The 19,471-nt window shown below is 48.4% G+C and overlaps 1 protein-coding gene across 1 annotated transcript in view; it reads left to right on the top strand.

Moving 5' to 3' along the window:
• Positions 1-10,240, top strand: part of LOC133353252 (solute carrier organic anion transporter family member 5A1-like) — a 34,655-nt gene extending 24,415 nt beyond the window's left edge. The window contains exons 6-10 of the mRNA XM_061569351.1: positions 615-813; positions 2,087-2,249; positions 3,793-4,076; positions 6,428-6,492; positions 7,698-10,240. Coding sequence (XP_061425335.1) covers positions 615-813; positions 2,087-2,249; positions 3,793-4,076; positions 6,428-6,492; positions 7,698-8,248 — 1,262 coding nt within the window. The 3' untranslated portion in view covers positions 8,249-10,240. The remainder of the gene's footprint in view (positions 1-614; positions 814-2,086; positions 2,250-3,792; positions 4,077-6,427; positions 6,493-7,697) is intronic.
• The last annotated feature ends 9,231 nt before the right edge of the window (positions 10,241-19,471 follow it).

The following is a 19,471-nucleotide window of genomic DNA, read 5'->3' as shown; positions in this document are numbered from 1 at the left end:
TCGAACGGGACGGTTGTGATCAGTGGCGGCTCCTGCAAAATCTCTCAGGGGGGGGCAAATGTCTGGATGATTGATAAGGATAAGGTCCACCCATGCAATGGATAAATTAACAGCTTAAGCATGTAAAGGCAACTTCACTTCTTTAATATTAATGAAAAATAAAGTGACTATTACAATACATCTTGTTTGTTTCTATACTCACTATTATTACAATCCACTCAGTTTCTTTTATTAAAGATTTCACTAGGTGGCGACAAATAATATTGTTGACTGAAACGTGCTTACGTATGATGACGTAAGCACGTATGATGACGTAAGCACGTTAGTGCATGCCCTCCCGGAAGCCATAGAGAATGCATTGCAGCGCCCGCCGTTCGAAACAAAACATCTTTGAATGTAAGTCTATGGGAACACTCTGGGCGATTCTCAGCCGGAGTGAAATCGCCCAAAAAGAGGCGGTACTCCACAGAACGTGACATGACGCTGATTGGACTATATCCAGAGGCACAGTAACGGCTAGCGTGACTCTGTGGTTGAATGACATTGGTGGTGCGTCGCCCAATCGCCCTAATGAAGAAACCGCCCCTGGTTGTGATTGTGCCCGGCTGGACCAGGACTCGTCATCGTCCCGGGCGCCGGCGTGGGCCTCCTGCTGGGCGGCTACATCATTAAGCGGCTGCAGATGAGCGCCTGCGAGGCCGCGCGACTCGCCCTCTGCTGCAGCGGCGTCTCCCTCCTCTGCTTCTCCACGCTCTTCATCGTCGGCTGTGAGAGCATCAGCCTGGGGGGCATCAGCATCCCCTACACCACCGGGTAACGAAGGGGGGGGGGCCTCTATGTTGCCCACGTCCCCTTTCTACTCCTCGTCGTGAATTCGTATTCGATTGAAAGTTGGTCGTTGTCGTCGTTAGCAGCAGCAGCAGCGACAGTAAAAGCGTAGCAGCACAGGTACGAGCAGACGCAGCAGCAGCAACAAGAATGACCATTAGCGGCAACAGATGTCCGAGACGGATGCCGGCAATGTCGTGGCAAGACAGGGCGGGCAGTGCAGCAGGATCACGGTGGAGAACAATGCAGGTCAGGTGAGCGCTGCGGCAATGGTCAGCCAACTAAGGGTTGCGCTGGGTGGGACGCATTGTGCAGAACGCGAGGGGGGTGGGTCAGGGGGAGGACCGATTGCCGACACGGGGTTCGGAGTGGTCTCCGATAGTCCGGCGACCAGGGGAGAAGAGCAAACTTCAGGTGGTGGGAGACTTATGACTTAAAACTTTCGTGACTGCAGGAATTCATGTTTCTTTGGTTCTTTCTGGTAAAGCCACGTAGATAAAAAAAAATAAAAAATAAACAAATAAATCCATAAAAGCGGTCGTCATCAGGTGCCTGATGGCGACCGCTTGTGTTGCGATCGAAACGTAGTGAGTTTATTTTTTTTTTAATATCTACGTGACTTTACCAAAAGAACCAAAGAATATGGTGGGAGACTGTCAGGGCAGATTTCAGAGGTCGCTTTGCGTCTCTGCTGTACAGCATCGGCGGTGCGGATCTGGCAGAGAGAGGGTGCGACGCGGTGCGGCGGTGGCACGAGCAACCCCCGATTGGCACGGATGACTACGTGTGGCGCGAAAGAAGTTCAACACACGCGCGCGCACACACCAGCGTCGGATTTGGCCGCGATGACACCTCGATCGTCGAGGAGAGAGAGAGAGATATGAGCTACCCGTCGGAGGCCGTTGGACTGCGAGAATGGCTGGGTGCAGATGCAGCACTTGTCGTAGTTAAAAAAAATATAGAGCGAGAGAGAGCGACATGGAGTAGGGAGAGACGGGGTAGAGAGAGAGGGGGGGGGGGCAGAGAGGGAGTAGAGAGATAGGGAAGGGGTAAGAAGAGCAGAACGTGACAACTTTTATGAAATCTTTCATTTAAAATGGGGGGAGGGGGGGTTACATAGAGCAAAGCATAAAAAAACGAAATAATGAACAAAGCAAAGTGCCGACTACACCGAGCATCTCCTTGATTTCTTCTGATCGTAAAACAAAGAAAGAGAAAGAGACGGCTGACCGGCTCTCCCCTGCGCTACCCTGTGCAGACCCTCGCTGACCGTGCGACAGCGCAACCTGACGGGCAGTTGCAACGTGCGCTGCGGGTGCCGCGCGGGGAGCTACTCGCCAGTGTGCGGCTCCGACGGGATCACCTACTTCAGCCCCTGCCTGGCCGGGTGCAGCGGCGTGATCAACGACACCGCCACGGGCGTGAGTGTGCAGCATCAGCAGCAGTAGCAGCAGCAGTAGCAGCAGCAGTAGCAGCAGCAGCAGTAGCAGCAGCAGTAGCAGTAGCAGCAGCAGTAGCAGCAGCAGTAGCAGCAGCAGCAGTAGCAGCAGCAGTAGCAGCAGCAGCAGTAGCAGCAGCAGTAGCAGCAGCAGCAGTAGCAGCAGCAGCAGCAGTAGCAGCAGCAGTAGCAGCAGTAGCAGCAGCAGTAGCAGCAGCAGCAGTAGCAGCAGCAGCAGCAGTAGCAGCAGCAGTAGCAGCAGCAGCAGCAAACCACCGCCGTTCGCCACGAAGTGGCGGTGACGTTGGCATCGCGCTTGTGCCAGGATAGGTGCACCTTCAGGCTAGAGGAACTTCTGCGGCCGTCTGGAACGCTCTTCCTTCCGTTATTGGGATGCCACTGGAGCAGGGGTGGTCTCCTTATAACAGACCAATAGCTAAAAAGAACACCATTAAGTTCTGCAAAGAGCCAAATGCATATATTAGTGTCTGTGTATATATTGATGGTTTTCGGCACAGCACGGGAGACATTCATTATTCTTTGATACTGTGATAGTGTGTTCTACGTTACGCCGCATGAGGCTCAGGAGATGCCGGTTGGCCACCGCTGTACTGGAGCTGTGCCCCTTTAAATCATCTCGATTGAAAACTAATTTCCTTATAACTGCTTTACGTGTCGTCCTTCCTTTGGCCACGTGCATTGCCAAAGAAGTTATTCATACACGCTTACACACGTGAAGTGTTGAAGGCTTGCTGCTGGCAGGAGGTCACAGATCAGACCCAGGTGTCATGGGTTGACTGACAGAGATGACTGGCAAATACACCACATGTGCTTCTTCCCGTGCAAACTCCCAACACACAGATGCAAGCATGCTCACACGCACAAATACAAACACAAATATCTCCCCGTATAGGCTTCACATGATGTTGGGCCATTTATGTATGTACAGTATATTGAACTTCTTTTGCACCTTACGTTGAAGGCCGACACTACACATGAGAGGGTGGATGGCCAGCACCACACCCGGCCGCCTTTGTCTCCCGAGTAGTGATGTTAGATACATTGCACACCAGGCATTCATTTAAGGCTGAATCGACCGGGGGTATCTCAGAGCACTTACGTGCGATGAGCGACTTACATTGTCACCTGTTATGTAAACATATTTGAAAGGACACCACTCAGTGGCACCCGACCCTGTGTGGCACAAGGTGACTGAATCTTTGCCTCAGGGTTTTTCCTCCTCTCGGTTTTCTATTCTGTCCTTGCGCAAGATGGAAATATGGTTCGGGAGCAAAATTTCAATGTCGAGGTCTGCTGGCCACGACCGCAAATCCCGTAACTTGTCTTTAATTTTACCCTTCACGAGTCAGATGCGCGCATCGGCCTGTCGACGTTCCGACGACGTTGACGGTTCCAACCGACCGGTGCCCACGATGAGGAACGTCAAAGCCAGGCGGCACCGCGATGCGCGGGCCCAGCAAGTGAGGTGCTCAATTTGGACGCTCCACCGTTGTTCCACTCCGCAGGTGCTGAACTTCACGGAGTGCACGTGCGTGCAGAGCCAAGAGGTGGTGGCGGCGGTGGCCACGGCGGTGGCCACGGCGGCCGTGTCGGCGCCGTCGGGCAGCGGTGCGGTGCCGGGCCTGGCTGGCATCTTCATCGTGCGAACGAACCTCCACTCTGCCGGCTTCGCCGCGCCGGGGAAGTGCCGCAAGGAGTGCGGCACGCTCGCCCCGTTCCTCGTCTTCCTCTTCGCGGTGACCCTCATCACGGTGTGCGCCCAGCCCTCCGCCATCATTGTCACACTCCGGTGAGGGTCACGATGACTACGATGATGCCGATGATGCCGATGTTGATGACGACGACGGTAATTATTGAGCGCATTTGGTCATGGAGCTATCGTTCTTATGTAGGCGCAAGGCTATCGCGAAGGAAGGTCGCTGCTGCATTTCACAGACGCAGTCAGGAGCAGTTTCACAGCAGCAGGCAATGTTATTGCTGTGGGTGTAATCCCAATTGAGTAGTTTGGGGTGTAATCTATCGAAATGGGAAACTTTGGACCGCGATGCTAGAAAACGGTGGGCCGCTATTTTCCAACGATGTAACGGGAGCTTTGATGTCCACTGTAAAGCAGACGACGTTTTTATTTTATTTTTTGCGGTTAATACAACCGCGGTAATAACCAGAGCGGCCTGTCGGGTTCGAACCGTGGACCTCCACAACAAGCATGGGGGGAACGCGCAACCGCATGGCCATGCAGGTTCTGCCTGCATAAACCAATCTTTCTATTCCACGTGAACCACAACACGCTGAACAAAATACTTAACCATCCAAAAAAAGATCACCGGACAGCGATAACAATTGTAATGCAAACAAGGATTGAGGGGGGGCGGAGTCTGGGTCACGTGGGGAGTGGGTGGAGTTAGGGTCACGTGGGAGAGAGGATTTAGGGGGAGAACCGGAAGGGGAAAAGGGGAGTGGAGACGGAGTGAAACACGAGGAGGCCACGCTGGGCAGGACGGAGAGAGTGGCGCGGTCGCCACGCGGTGGGAGACGTCGACACCGTCAGCCATCGGTGTCAGACGCAGAGAGCTAGCGGCTGTGGGAGGCTAGCTGTATACGGGGCAGCAGTGAAGCTAGAGAGCGGAGCAGTGGTGTGGCGGCAAGGTGGAGCAGCAGGGAGACTGCCTAACGGAGCAGCAGGGAGACTGCCTAACGGAGCAGCAGGGAGACTGCATATCGGAGCAGCCGAGTGGCTGTGGAGAGATCGTCGGGAGGGACGCGGGCCTTGAGCGAGACGCCGTGGTAACGAGATTCTATGAACCCAATAAAGGACAACGGAGATCGACATCTGAGAGAGAGTCCTTTATTACACAATGATAAAAATTATAATTATAATCATCTCAGAGTGATGAGCTATGAAGCTCGTTTTTCACAGATGTCGAGTTATCAAAGAAAGCAAAACGGTTTCAACAAAGGGCTGCAATGGGATTATTTATATTCCAACTTTTTATTCAGGTGTGGCTGTCCGTGACCTCATCACTGGTTCAAAATAAAGTTTTTATTTTTTTTGGTTAGATCGTGTAAATATAAATGTTTCGTTAACCCACCACCACCCGACGTGGCCAATCGGTAACGGGTTGCCACGTAAACCAAACGTGCCAATTAGTTACTACTTGAGCACACGCCGGGTGTGTTGGAGAGTTAAACCCACGACGTTTACAATTCGGCCGCCAAGGCAAACAGCGAATCAGGAGTGGGAATGTAACGCACCTCCGACTAGCACGGCTGCCTACGTACGGTGCGCGAAAGAAGTCTACGATACATGCATGCAACGTTACGACTGAGTCGAGATGTAACGCTCACAGGTTGCGACTCTGTACTGACCGCTTGACGAAGAACCTGGTGCCTTGTGTAGCTGCAGCAGCAGTGGCAGCAGTGGCACACACCAACAACAACAGAGCGCACAGCAGCAGCAGATTGTAAAACAGCAGCAGCAGTTTGAAATATGAAGCCTCGTCTGGCATCAGGAGTAATTGCCAAATGTATCTTGCAATGAGGGTTTGCATGCAGGGGGAGATAAAAAACAATTCCCCAGAAATCTAATGCTTCTGGTTGATAACGCTTTGTTCACAGCCAGCACTGGTATTCCTACGGATAGTCTTGGCCCTGACATAGGAATGTGGGATGTCCACCACTAGCCCAATGCTGCCGATGGAGAGGAGTGGTTGGTCAAGCAGACACTTAGGCTTCACGTATATATATAAATATACATTGCATTGAGCTCTTTGATATTGTTTATGCTGCCTTGCCCAAGCTTGATCAATTGGACTAATGCACTGAATTAATGTATTTACAATTTGGCCCTTGTTTTCAATTTATTTGTATTTTGCACTACTATTGTGTTTTTGAATCGTTTGCTGTTGTAACTTGCTGACCTCCCCCCCACCCCCAAACAGACATCTGCGAAAAAAAGCTTCACAGCTCATCGGATTCCTCCTCCCAGTCTGAACTAAGACTCTGAAGATTCTGATTCCGATTGAGCTAAACTATTTTGAACTCATCCGCACTGAACCGAAACGCTTTGTGAATGTTGTTCCTCGGCTCCCCCCTCCCCTCCCCCACATCCTCCACCCCCTGCCCTCTGATCCGGGGGTTCAGGTCATTCCCGGAGCGAGACCGTCCCTTCGCCCTGGGGATGCAGTTCGTGCTCCTCCGAGCCCTGGGTGAGAGGCGCGTTCCCCCACTGTCGCTCAGCAATTTCCCAGCTCGCGATCGGATCCTTTTTTTAAATCCTTTATATTAAGTTCGCTTGCGTGCTTGCTTGCTTGCTTACGACCGTGTAAATCTTTCAGTCGTTTTTTAACCCACTTCCCATGATCCAATCGAGTTGACATTTTCCACACAGACTCGTTGTGCGTGACAATTAATGTTCGTGAAAATTTTTTTCCAAAATGTTACACTTTATATGACAAAAATATTATATTTAATTACCAATTGTTTAATACTGCAGACAATCATCTGACCCATAGGTGGCAGCCATCTCAAGCCAGAGGACGAGAGGACTCTAGCCACCACGCATATAAAGGATTTAGAGTGAAAAACTTTGTTTTTACGGGTTTACTTATTTCGTTTATCCGGAGTTTTTTGTTTTTGTTTTGTTGTTATTGACATTGTGTTTAAATAGGATGCTGTGTAAAATAATAATTTAGTCATTTAAACTAAACCAAAAAACTATTTTATATTATTTTACCTGCTAAGGCCCACTAAGCTATGTAGCTCTTTTTCAGAAGCGACCTGGCCACAAACGTGGCTTATCACGTGCAAATTTATAGCAGCTAAATACTCTAAATTACTGAGTGTAAATAACTCGATTGGGATCGAACCCTTAGGTCGACTCAGCCTTGAATGAGTAACCGAGCGCAGTGCGTAGGTATCGCCGCTGACGATGGTGTACACGCGTTTTGATGGCCACGCTATATCTCACTCGCGCACCGTGCTGGCCTTAACGGGTGCTCGCGGACACCACTTTACCCAATAGTCTTTAAAATCCCGTGCGGGAGATCTTTGTCTTTCACGTGTGCATGTGCGCGCGCGCGTGTGGAGCATCAGCGTAGCGGTTAGCGCGCTGCGCTACAAACCCGGCGAACCGAGTGTCGATTCTCGCTCACGGCCAACACCAGTGACGATTATCTGAACCGGTTCTGAGCCTCCCCTAGGCCGACTCAGCCTAAAATGAGTACCTGGTGCGGTGTGTAAAACATCGCCAGTTGGGAGACAAATGCGGCCGGGCGTGGTGCTACCCACCCACCCCCTCCGTGTGCCGGTGTGCAGGCCTTCATATATTTGCTCGCTAGCCAGCACTTGCCCCAACAGTCTGTTGATGCTACACGGTGGGGGGGGGGGGGACAACTTTCCCTTTGTCATGCAGCCTACATCCCGACACCCATCTACTTTGGCGCGGTCATCGACACCACGTGCATGCTGTGGCAAAGCGACTCGTGCGGCGTCGTGGGCTCGTGCCTCGAGTACGACAGCACGGCGCTGCGCTTCGTCTACTTCGGCATGGCCGCGGGACTCAAGGTGGCCGCCTTCGTCTTCCTCTTCCTCGCCTGGCACCACGTGCGCCGGAGCGCCGACGGGGGCTCGGGGGGGGCGCCCCGTCCCGGCGAAGACAAGAACGGCGTCCGCGTCAACTCCGTGTCGTCGCTCGCCGGCGTCGAACGGACCGTGGCGCCGCCAGTCGGCAGCGCAGTGTCGGCCTCCGACTCGGCCTTCACGGCGGCGTCGCTGGGATCCGTGGAGGCGGAGACGCAGATGCGATCGTCGTCGCGGTCGCTCGGGGAGCCCCGGGCGGGTGGCTACGCGGAGATGGCCACGGTGGCCACGGCGTCGCGAGCGCGGTCGCTCGCCTGCGTGGCGGACGGGCGCTCCGCTCTGCCGGGGGACGACGGCCGGGCGACGATTTCCACCAGACTCTAGCGGCTGACGCTCGCTCACTCGCTCGCTCGCACGACGGCTCGCTCGTTCAATTTGGAGGGGCCGGGGAGATGGGGCGCAGTGGATGGGGATAGACGTCGGAGCTATGACGGGAGGATTGTGCGAGGATTTGATTTCGGATTGGGTCGCTGAAATGAACCCACGGCTCGAGTCGACTCGGCGCTGGCGAGGCGCGTGTCCACGCTGTGTGTCGGTGTGTCTTGTCGCCACAAACTAGTGCATTTGAAATGTCCCATTCACGGTATCCATGCCGCAGCCTGCGCCCCCTTGAAAGGCTTTGATGAGCACGATCTACGGGTTGAGAACCGCTGGATTAAGAAGTTGCTTAGGGGTACAACTTCGTTTCGCTTCGGGGTTAGGATTATGATGAGTTTACCGTTGTGGTTAGGGTTGTGGTAAAAGCTAAGCTGTGAAAGTGACAGATTTAGGGTGTAAGGTTCATCTCCGAACTAAGTCAGAAAAAGCTTTGTTCTCAATGTATCCAATTTCATTTATCTGCAGACGAGTCACTCTGGCTTTGTATCTCAGATGTGTTCAATTCATCCTGTTAGGATTAGGTACTTGGAACATTTGTCCCAGGGTTATATTTAAGATTAGGGTCACATATATGAGGTTAGCATTCATATTAAATGTGTGCTTAGTATTAGATTTAGAATTAGATTCACGTTGGGGTTGGATTCAGGACAGGGACGATGGCTCTTTATGGATAGAGTTAGGGCTGCAGATGGGGCTACGGATAACGCCAGGTGGCAGAGTTAGAGCCAGGGCTAGTGTGAGGATGTTTACAGTCCGAGCTAGGGCAACCTTTGGGTTAGCGGTAAGACAAACGTTACGGATAGGGGTAATGATGACGTCACCCTGCTGCTGCTCTATATAGGAACGGGAGACACAGCAGAGCCTCACCATTCTGGCGAATTGCCCGATGATGCTGGATGCAATTACCAGCGAAACGTCGTACTCAAATTGTAAATGTTGTGGTTTCACGCTTCAACACACCGGTGGGCTAAAGCAGTGAACTATTTGTCTTTTGTCAACGTGACACTTTTTTACTGATTGGCCGTGTCGGGTGGTGGAAGGTTACGACACATTTATAAATAACGCGATCTAAACCCAAAAACGTTGATTATGAATAATATTGGTCGCGAAAGCCTACGTGTTAAACTGATAGGGGTAGAGTTAAGAGCTAGTTATGGGGCATTATAGCAAGTTGGGGGCTAAAGTTGGCAATATAAGTGTCATGGTCACAATCTTTGTTTTGTTTAAATTTCGAGAGAACATGCTAAAATTTTATAACACCCAACTAAATTTGGGCCATGTCATCTCAGCAGCCATGATAAATCTACTGCTGGTTGAAGGCCTCCCCAAACCGCCGGAAACCTCCCATGATCTGACGATGCAAAGATCAATCCAGCACGTGCACACTGCCTGATTTAATCTGCATGTGTTATTGGCATGTGTAAAAAAAAACATAGATTTATCGGTTCGCTTCCACGCAATCGGTGTTCATCGATGAAACCGATGCACCTTGCTCCCCCAGTTGTTTCCCCGCTCTGTCTCATTTCGTGGCTTGCGTTCGCTCCCTTAGCCGAGGAGTAACATTCGCTGTGTTGTCCACGCGCCGTGTAAATAATCGACAGTCCCATGCGCGACCGAACGCGTGCATTGAGAGTGGAAGGGGCGACGTTCATTTCAAGCCCTCGCAGCGTTACTTGCTTTGATGCTTTGGTGCATTGCGTGCCATGGCCCTCTGGAGGCCGGCACCATGCAAGTGACATCTCCGATGGCTTTGGTCCCTTTTGCATTGCAGGTTCAATGCTGCCCCCTTGCGCCAGTAGAGATAGCTGGACCAAGAGGCCTGTGCGTATCCGACTCACCACGACGCAATTGCTTAGAGCCCGCTGAAGGCTTATTAATTAACTTTTGGTATCCTCGCCAGTTTTACGAAATCTTCTTGGTTCTTTCGGTAAAGTCACGTAGAAGGGAAATAATAAAATAATAAAAATAAAACATAATAAATTAATATATTTTATTATGTTTTATAAAAATAATAAAATAATATATTTTATTATGCTTTATTTTTATTAAAAAAACATAATAAAATAATATAGTATTTTATTGTTTGATTTTATTTATTTAATTATTTCCCTTCTACGTGACTTTACCGAAAGACCCAAAAAGATTAATCCCTGCAGTCACGAAATCTTTAAATCGAAGTTTTACGAAAGTTAATTAAAATTTAATTTCAACCTCTCGTTTTTTTTATCCGGTAAATGTAACGCCGTTCATAAATAAGGTATTTACGACAAGTGTAAGCAATTTAAATACGTATTTATTCACGTTTGCATTGCACGTCGTATATAATCACCGAGCATATCTTACTAATTTTAGTCATAGCAATAATATATTACCCTTTATTTACACAGGCAGAGCCTCAATTAATCACGATACTTTATTTTAGGGGAGGGCCGTGCCTTGGGATGTTTACCCAGTTAATTAACGAGCCCCTCGGCAGTTAACAGAAAACCACGGGGCTCGGATCTGAGTGAAAATTGGTGATAGAGAGCGTGATCGCCTACTCTCATAAAAAAAAAAACCTTGACACGGGCTTACCGAGACGCAACCGTATGCTTTGTTATTCGATAAACGTAGTTTAAAAGCCGGTGTATATATATATACAGAATACACGGTATAATATTATGACATGATCATTGCATAACCGCAAGGCCTAACATGATACTATTTGAGTTGGTGGCTTTTTGTTTATAGCCGACGTCCCATTGTATGTATAATATGTATTTGTAGGAGAGTGGCTCAAGTTAACTTGCAGATATGTGTTCCTAAATGCTGTCAAATGTATGTGTCCCAATCTGTAGGTATTACATGTGATAAGCTAACACTTTTAGAGAAGATCCAACGGCTGTGACTCTGTTTGGGTTGAACATCGGGCTGCCACCTTTCTACAAACCAAACACGCACACGTGTGTCTCAATCAGCACGAGGTCTACTCTCAAAACGCAGCAACACAGGGACCAAATCTCGGTACAATTAATTTCTGCCGCCCGAAAACAGGACATGCCAATTCCTGGACTGCCCAGGTCAATCCCTGACAGTTGGCAACACTGTTTGGCCACATGATGTCTGGAATAGAACTAAACATTGGATCGGGCACAAAATTAAACGGAACGAGATATAAGGGAAGAGCAAAGATGCGGTGGCTTGACATGTGAAGATCGCTCTTGAACAAGATTGGTGACAGGCAAAGGAAGCTGTGAAGCCAATGCGAGACGAAAAGAGGTGGAAACATGTTATTGTTTGGCCCCATCTTCGATAAAAGAAGAAAGGGAACTAATATAACAAATGTTAAAGAATGACAGATCGTTGATTGTGAACCGGCAGTAGCAACGTCTGGCGTTGTGTGCGTGAAGTGACATCACAATTGTGCAATGCAGTATGGGCTATTTCCAAGATGGTGGCGAGCATATGCTGTGGGACAGCAGCATCGAGTTTTGACGTTTTCTGCTGAAGGGAAAATTCCAAAGCTGCTGACATTTTCAGGCGATTAGCGCAACGGGTCGGTTGATGCGTGGCCTCACACGCGGAAGTGTGTTTGAGAGGTGCAATAGGTTTAAAAGTGGATGTGAGACGGTAGAAAGTGCGATAATGGGGTGTGAAAGCAGATATTCCCAAAATGGCTGAATACACGTGCTGAAGATTTCTGTAAATGTTGTGAGATTGTGTGCTGAAGTAGTAGCTAGACGGAATGTTTTATTTACGTGACAACCCTTACTAATTGGCTTCGTTGGGTGGTGGCGGGTTTAACGACACGTGAATATTTACGCAACCTAACCCAAAAAAACATTTACTACGTTCTGCAGAATTCTACGTTTCTGTAATTCAGACGTATTTTTATTTAGAAAATTATGATTTTCTGGCCTACGCTATGTTGCTGTTATGATTGATTTTCTCAGCCACTTACACCTTTCAATATGTTTGGCATTGCGGCACCAGGGGAAGGAACCGATTAAAAACAATGAGTTGGAGCTTCAATCACTTTCACTTCACTTTAAAACGATCCATAACTAAGCATGCAGATTAACCTTTAACCAGCCTCATTTCAAGGCCTACGTGTATATATCTCCACACAAACACTAGTAGCAGGTAATCCCTGTGTAGAGGCAGGGTTTTATTTCTCACTCGGTATTTTCCGGAATGCTGCCAGGCTGATGGATTTTTGGCGTAAGGTACTACCACTAGAGTACAATGTATGCCTATACATATTACTATTTACCGTATATTTGCTATAATAATGTCAACAAGTTTAGGACAAAATTAGGTTAAATGGATGTGGCATGATAAAATAGTTCCTGGAATTGCATTCTGGACTATTGCGGGATAAATTAAGCACTATGTGTTGGTTATATTTGTATGGGTAATATATAACCCACAGCGTTTTGCTGTATAATATATCAACCACAGCTGTTATTCCCCATGGTTATGGTTAATGTACCCATGAATACACATAATGCTCGCTAATTTGCCAAGCATTTAAGCATCGTAATAAATTGTAGTGAACCTCAGGAATATAATAGCTTATAGTGCATTAACATTACAATAGGGACTTAATGTGCTGAGGATGAAGCAGTTTCTAAAGCCACACGTTATGACGTCGCCCGCATGCGGTGTAGCGTCGGTCAGACGGCTCAGCGGTAGAGCCAGAACGTTGCAATCAGAAGTTTGCGAGGTCAATTCCTGGTTGGGGGGTGATAGGTTGACTGCCCATCATCTCTCCAGGATTGATCAATGTGAACCACCTTGTGGAGAAACCAACAGTGTTTTTAAATCCTTTATATTAAGTTCACTTGCTTGCTTGCTTGCGCGCTTACGACCGTGCAAATCTTTCGGTCGTTTTTTAACCCGCTTCCCGTGATCCAATCGAGCTGATATTTTGCACACAGACTCGTTGTGCGTGACAATTTATTTTCGTGGAAATTTTTTTTCCAAAATTTTACACTTTTTAGGAAAAACAATTTTTCATATTTCATTTAAAATACCAATGTGATAAAAATGAAACTCTTACTCAAGAAAAACAGAAATGAATAATAAAATAAAACCGATGCCACGCATATAAAGGATTTATAGTGAAAAACTTTGTTTTTACGGGTTAATTTTTCCCTATGGAGAACTCGGCGCCGCCATAGGAAAGTGGAAATTTCCACCGTTGGCTCAGGGATATAAACAGGAGATGAGCGATAATCGTTTGAGCAGAAAATCACATTGACTTTGGGATGGCTTCCCGTAACACATCTGACCTCAATCTATTATCCAGTGACTCATTTAAATTGCAGGGTATTCATTAACACATCTACCTACCTAGGAGTTCAAGCTTTCACTATTATTATTAATGCTGTTTGGCATTTCAACAAGAAAAACACGCAGTATTTAACTTGATTTCACAAAAGTCTGCATTTCAAAGAGACCTTGCACAGTGCACTTCTTGGGAAGGAGCTATTATTTTCAGATTAATATTTTTCGTTGTCATTATTTGCATTGTTTGTCTTTTTGGCTTCTGCGCTACCTGTAGTTTCCTAACCGTGTTGCCGACTGCACGCAGCTCATTCCATTGTCGACAATCCACCCCTACCCCCTCTAAATAGGCCCGCTCGGCAACAACCTTGGAACCCAATGTCCCCTGACCCAGCAAAGAATTACAATTTGCTCGCTCACTCTCTCTCTCTCTCTGCATTGCCACTTCTAAAACGAAAAGTTCGTAAATGGAAGGGAAGAGAACGAGGGAAAGGCCCAAGGGTCGCGATGTCAGAGGAGCTGATGGAACTGGGACGGTCGTTGTCACAAAGAAGAGGGCGAATGGCAGATGATGGGAAGGATGGATAAGGTGGCAGCCTTAGTACGAAGGCAGAGCGCAGAAGAAGAAGATTAATATCAGCGCTACCTCCAGGACTTTACCCTCTCCCCACTAAAGATGGGGGTTGGGGGGGGGGCGTTGCAACAATTATGTAATCCCTTTCAATAGGTAACGAGACGTAGTGATCGTGTAACTTATCTGGGGGGCTGTGCAATTTGTGGGGTATAATATTGCGTCGTCATTGTGGCACGACTGCGGTGTTCGCGTGGCAATATTTATCAATTCCGGAGGTTGTCAATAGGTGGCAGGGCACACCACGTGATTGATGACGGCGACGCCTTTGCACAACTGCAAATTCGGAGAGCGGTTAAGATTTTGTGTGTTGGGTTTTGTTTTCTCCGCTGGGGAGCGGTAGTGTAGCGGTTAGCGCGCTGCGCTACGAATCTGGCGATCCGAGTTCGATTCCTGCTCACGGCCATTTGATCCGGTCCTGGGCCTCCCCTAGGTCGACTCAGCCTCAAATGAGTACCTGGTGCGATGTGTAAACATCGCCACCCACTCCCTGGTGTGCCGTGCTGGCCTTTGTAGGTGCTCGCTAACAACACTTGCCCCAACAGTCTATTCAGGCTATACGGGGGATATTTGTCTTTATGTCCTCTGGGTGTGAAGGCAAGTGAGGTTAAGCTGCAAAACGGTGACTCTCTTTCACTGCCTTTGTTTCACATCCTTTCTCCAAGACGTCGATGATCACGGCCTGCCTTCTATTTAGCTCTGTCCATCTTCTTTCTTTTTTTCGTACGGTTGCTGATGTGGATGCAGAGCGACAACTACGATTTCACATTCAGGCGGTCAAGCCGGACAACCGCGTCAGGAGCAGTGGAGTGTATCGCCGTGATGTCTCCTTCGTATATGTGGATCAGGCATTGCATATAGGCATGTTGTATGGTCTGTTCTGGATGACCACAGTCGCTCTGCACGTGATATTTACTCGCAGACTATGCATCAGATTCTCCCAGTGGCGTCCAATTGTTCAAAATTCGTGTGTAACTATTCATCCGTAACGGTGATCCTTTACTGAATGGTGGCGACGTTTTGCAACGGAATGGAATGGTTCTCGATCGGAGTGTACGCAACCTGACGACGACCGACCGACCGATCGATCGATCAACCGACATTCCTAATTCGGAATGTTCAAGATATGGCCGAGACCCTAGCCCCGTTTGGAATTCCATCTGTGCGGACGTCTGAAAGAAGATCGAGGTTTGTACGAGACGGTTTGAGAGCGATGAGACAGCGAGATAAAAAAAAAATCTTCCAGTTGTGGGTCCAAACCGAGAGGACTTCTAACGCTGCTGCCGGAACGAGTGGGCATTGTGAGAGGGTTGTGTCCGTGGAGACGCGGCCCATCGCATTGTCACCGGCAAACAATCCTGTGCAGCAAAAAAAAGACGAAGAAAACTTGTCCCTTTACTTGTTGAAACACGCCCTGTGGCATTCTCTGGGAATTGTGGCTCCTCGTGGTCCTAGGTGAGGCGGCTCTGATGAAGAAAACGTGCGTCCGACTGAAGAGAGAATGGCTTATGCAACAACAAGCTGACATCAGGGAAATGTGTCCCCTTATAAAGGGGGCCGACCACTATGCAAGCGTCACTGCTGGCATTGGAGGCAGCGCTTTATTTTTAAATCCTTTATATTAAGTTCGCTTGCTTGCTTAGGACCGTGCAAATCTTTCGGTCGTTTTTTAATCCACTTCCCGTGATCCAATCGAGCTGACATTTTGCACACAGACTCGTTGTGCGTGACAATGCATTTTCGTGAGAAAATTTTTTTCCAACATTTTACACTGTTTAGGGGAAAAAATAAAAATATTGAATTACCAATTGTTTAATGCTGCCAGACAATCATCTGACCCATAGGTGGCAGCCATCTCAAGCCAGAGGACGAGAGGACTCTAGCCGCCCCGATGCCACGCATATAAAGGATTTATATTGAAAAACTTTGTTTTTACGGGTTAATTTTTACTTTCGAACTTGCAGGGTTTGGAGTGAGCATCCATTCCAGCTGTTCGCGTTGACCAGATAAAATGTGCATGTTTTAGTTGTTGTTGTTCTTGTAGACTACAATTTTTCACCGACGACGATATTTAAAGATGCTCGATTTGAAATGTGAAGTGGACAACGTTGGCTGGGTCGGATAGCTGGACTGGATTTGGGGCAGGCAGGCTCGGGGAAACCGGATTTCTAAGGATCTGAAACGGATACGATCGCTCGTGTTTCGTGATCTTAATTGTGATTAATCAATTTACCTTGCGTACAAATATTCTACATTAAAACGAAAGATTATAAAACTTGATGGAATCAAAGTTGTAGTTTTTTTGCGTACACATGGACTCACACAGAGACCCACAGACTCACACAGAGACCCATAGACTCACACAGAGACCCACAGACTCACACAGAGACCCATAGACTCACACAGAGACCCACAGACTCACACAGAGACCCACAGACTCACACAGAGACTCACAGACTCAGACAGAGACCCACAGACTCACACAAAGACCCACATACTCAGACAGAGACCCACAGACTCACACAAAGACCCACAGGCTGGGTGGCGGGGTGGGAGGGGTGGGGCTAGGTTGGGAGGGGCTGGTCACCCCGTGGTGCCCTTATAAAGCTCAACGTTTAACCTACTCACGCCGGCTTGTGCCCGCCCTCACAGCCGGGCATATTTGCGGAATACACCACTTCGCCGTTGACCTTGGCCATTGACCGAGCAACCCAACGTTCCTACCATCTCCCTCCGCAGGAATGCGTTATTTCATAATAGAGTTTTATTTGGGTTGGAGCGCGTAAATATATAAATATGTCGTTAAACCCGCCACCACCCGACACAGCCAACTAGTAAGGGGTTGTCACGTAAACAGAACGTGGTCAATTGGTCACTAGTACAGCACTAGTGTAGTGTATAGTGTAGTATATAGTGTAGTGTATAGTAGTATATAGTGTAATGTATAGTGTAGTGTATAGTGTAGTATAATAGTACAGCAACACCGGTGTGTTGGAGAGCCAAGCCACGACATTTACAATCCGAGTACGACGTTTCGCCAGCAATTACAACAAGCTTCATCAGGCGGACAGCCAGATTTGCGGATGAGATTCGTTCCTTGTACAGAGGCGTCGGTGCGATGCCAACGCCTGCGAATGCTGTTGAAAGTGTGCGTTTAGCCGCGGCCTCGCTGCTTGTGCCCGCCACACGCAGAAAACAGCAACCACACAAGAGGCGGCCGGTTGGACAAAAGCCCCCCGGGGGGGGGGGTGGGGGGGCAATGCGCAAAGTCTTCCCGTCGTGAGCGACTTCCGTAGACGTTCGGCCTTAAACTTCTTTTGTCTTCCACAGCGCGACTTAATTTTCGAAGCTCGCACACACTCCTGGCCATTTCCCCCCGATAATTGACTTGCCGCGGTTATAGACTGCGCACATCCATTGCCAATTAGCAATTCTTTCAAGGCTGCTCATTCAAATATTCTGGGAGGGGGGGGGGGGTGGTGCGCTCACACGGGATTTGGCGGATTGAGACGGTTGAAGGCACTGGCGTGGATGAGAGTTGTGCGCTGTGGTGTGAGAACACATTCTTTTATCTCTCTCTCTCCACGGCACCTGGACGTGCTTTATTATTTCGCATTGTTTGACTTTGCATGAAGTAGACGCAGCCGTGCCGCACGTCCTTGTGGCCCGCGCGGAATGACAGAGAGAGAGAAAATGTGTGGCGCTAATTGCGTTAAGACGCGATTGACTTCACCTTGGTCGAAAAGGAATGGAAATTGGAAGGGGTGGGTAGGGAGGGGGTGCGAATTTAATGAAGTTGTCCGAATCGGCCGTGGGCTGTCGCTCTCATCAGCGCGGCCATACGGCTGGCACCATCGTGGTGAATCACCTGGCACTGACTGATGCCCTCTTTTAGTGCCAAACCTTAGCCTTGACCGTACGGGCAATGGATCGTAACTGTAGTTTTCTTTTCGATTTAAAGCTTTCGTGACTGCAGGGATTCATCTTCTTGGTTCTTTCGGTAAAGTCACGTAGAAGGGAAATAATGAAATAATAAAAATAAAACATCATAAAACATAATAAAATATTATTTTATTATGTAAAGTCACGTAGAAGGAAAAAAAACATAATAAAATATTATTTTATTATGTTTTATGTTTTATTTTTATTATTTCATTATTTCCCTTCTACGTGACTTTACCGAATGAACCAAAGAGTATGGATTCCTGCAGTCACGAAAGCGTCAAATCAAGATTGTAACCACCACCCTGACGTGGCCTGCATTGAAGTATAGGTCGGTGGCTCTCAACGAAATCAAGACCACGTATCCACACGCTCCACCAGCTTCAAAATCACATCTGAGCTTACTAAAGTCACAAATACACAGGGATCAAATGTTCACGCCTCTACTCAGCGTGGTTTGTTCCCAAGGCATTCGTGCCACGTTGCCCATCGGTGTTTTGTTGCCGCCACATCACGCTGACGTTTTATAGAAGCGACTTGGTTATAACAAATGATAGCTCAACGAAGGTAGGCTTGACATGTGGAAATTTATAGCGGCCAAATACTCTAAAACGCATGTTTCTAAAAGTGGAGAGAAAAAACGGAGGACCCGGAAAGAAAAAAATCCATGCGACCACATGGAGAGAGAGACACGCAAACTCCAAATATGCAGCAGATGCCAGGGTCGGGATTGGGATAGGGATCGAACCCACGACCTCCTGTATACCAGGTGAGGGGCCGTCCATAAATGACGTCACGCGATTTTGGACGATTTTTGCCCCCCCCCCCCCCCCCTTAGTCACACGGCGTCACAAAAAGTTAGACCCCCCCTTAAATATGATGTCACAAAGCTCTGCCCCCCCAAAAAATATATAACATGCTTCAAATCGCTCTGATGTTGGAGAAGAAAACACGTATCAAAATGTATATTTAATGAAGTAGAACGTGTTGTCTATATTTATTTAAAGTTGCGCATTTTGATGTGACGTCACATTTCTCAAATCCCCCCCCCCCCCCTCTCGTCACACATCGTCACAAATGTCTGACCCCCCCCCCCCCAGGTGCGTGACGTCATTTATGGACGATCCCCTGAGGCAGTTAACATCTCGCCACCGCGGCACCACTAAGGTGTATGAGGTTATTTTTCTAACCAAGGCAGGGTAGGGGGTAGGGACCGAATGGAAATTTCTTGACCAGAATCAGAAGTTTCACAATCCGAATAAACGTCTGATTCTTTGAGAGAGGCAAGGAGGACGCTGACCGGGTCATGCCGATGTAACTCTCCATAC

Source organism: Lethenteron reissneri, chromosome 43 (genome assembly GCF_015708825.2).
Source record: "Lethenteron reissneri isolate LAM-NWPU_2019-01 chromosome 43, ASM1570882v1, whole genome shotgun sequence".
In the NCBI taxonomy this organism is placed as follows: domain Eukaryota; kingdom Metazoa; phylum Chordata; class Hyperoartia; order Petromyzontiformes; family Petromyzontidae; genus Lethenteron; species Lethenteron reissneri.
The sequence above is the reverse complement of the archived record's forward strand: the minus strand, read 5'-3'. Positions and strand labels throughout refer to the sequence as shown.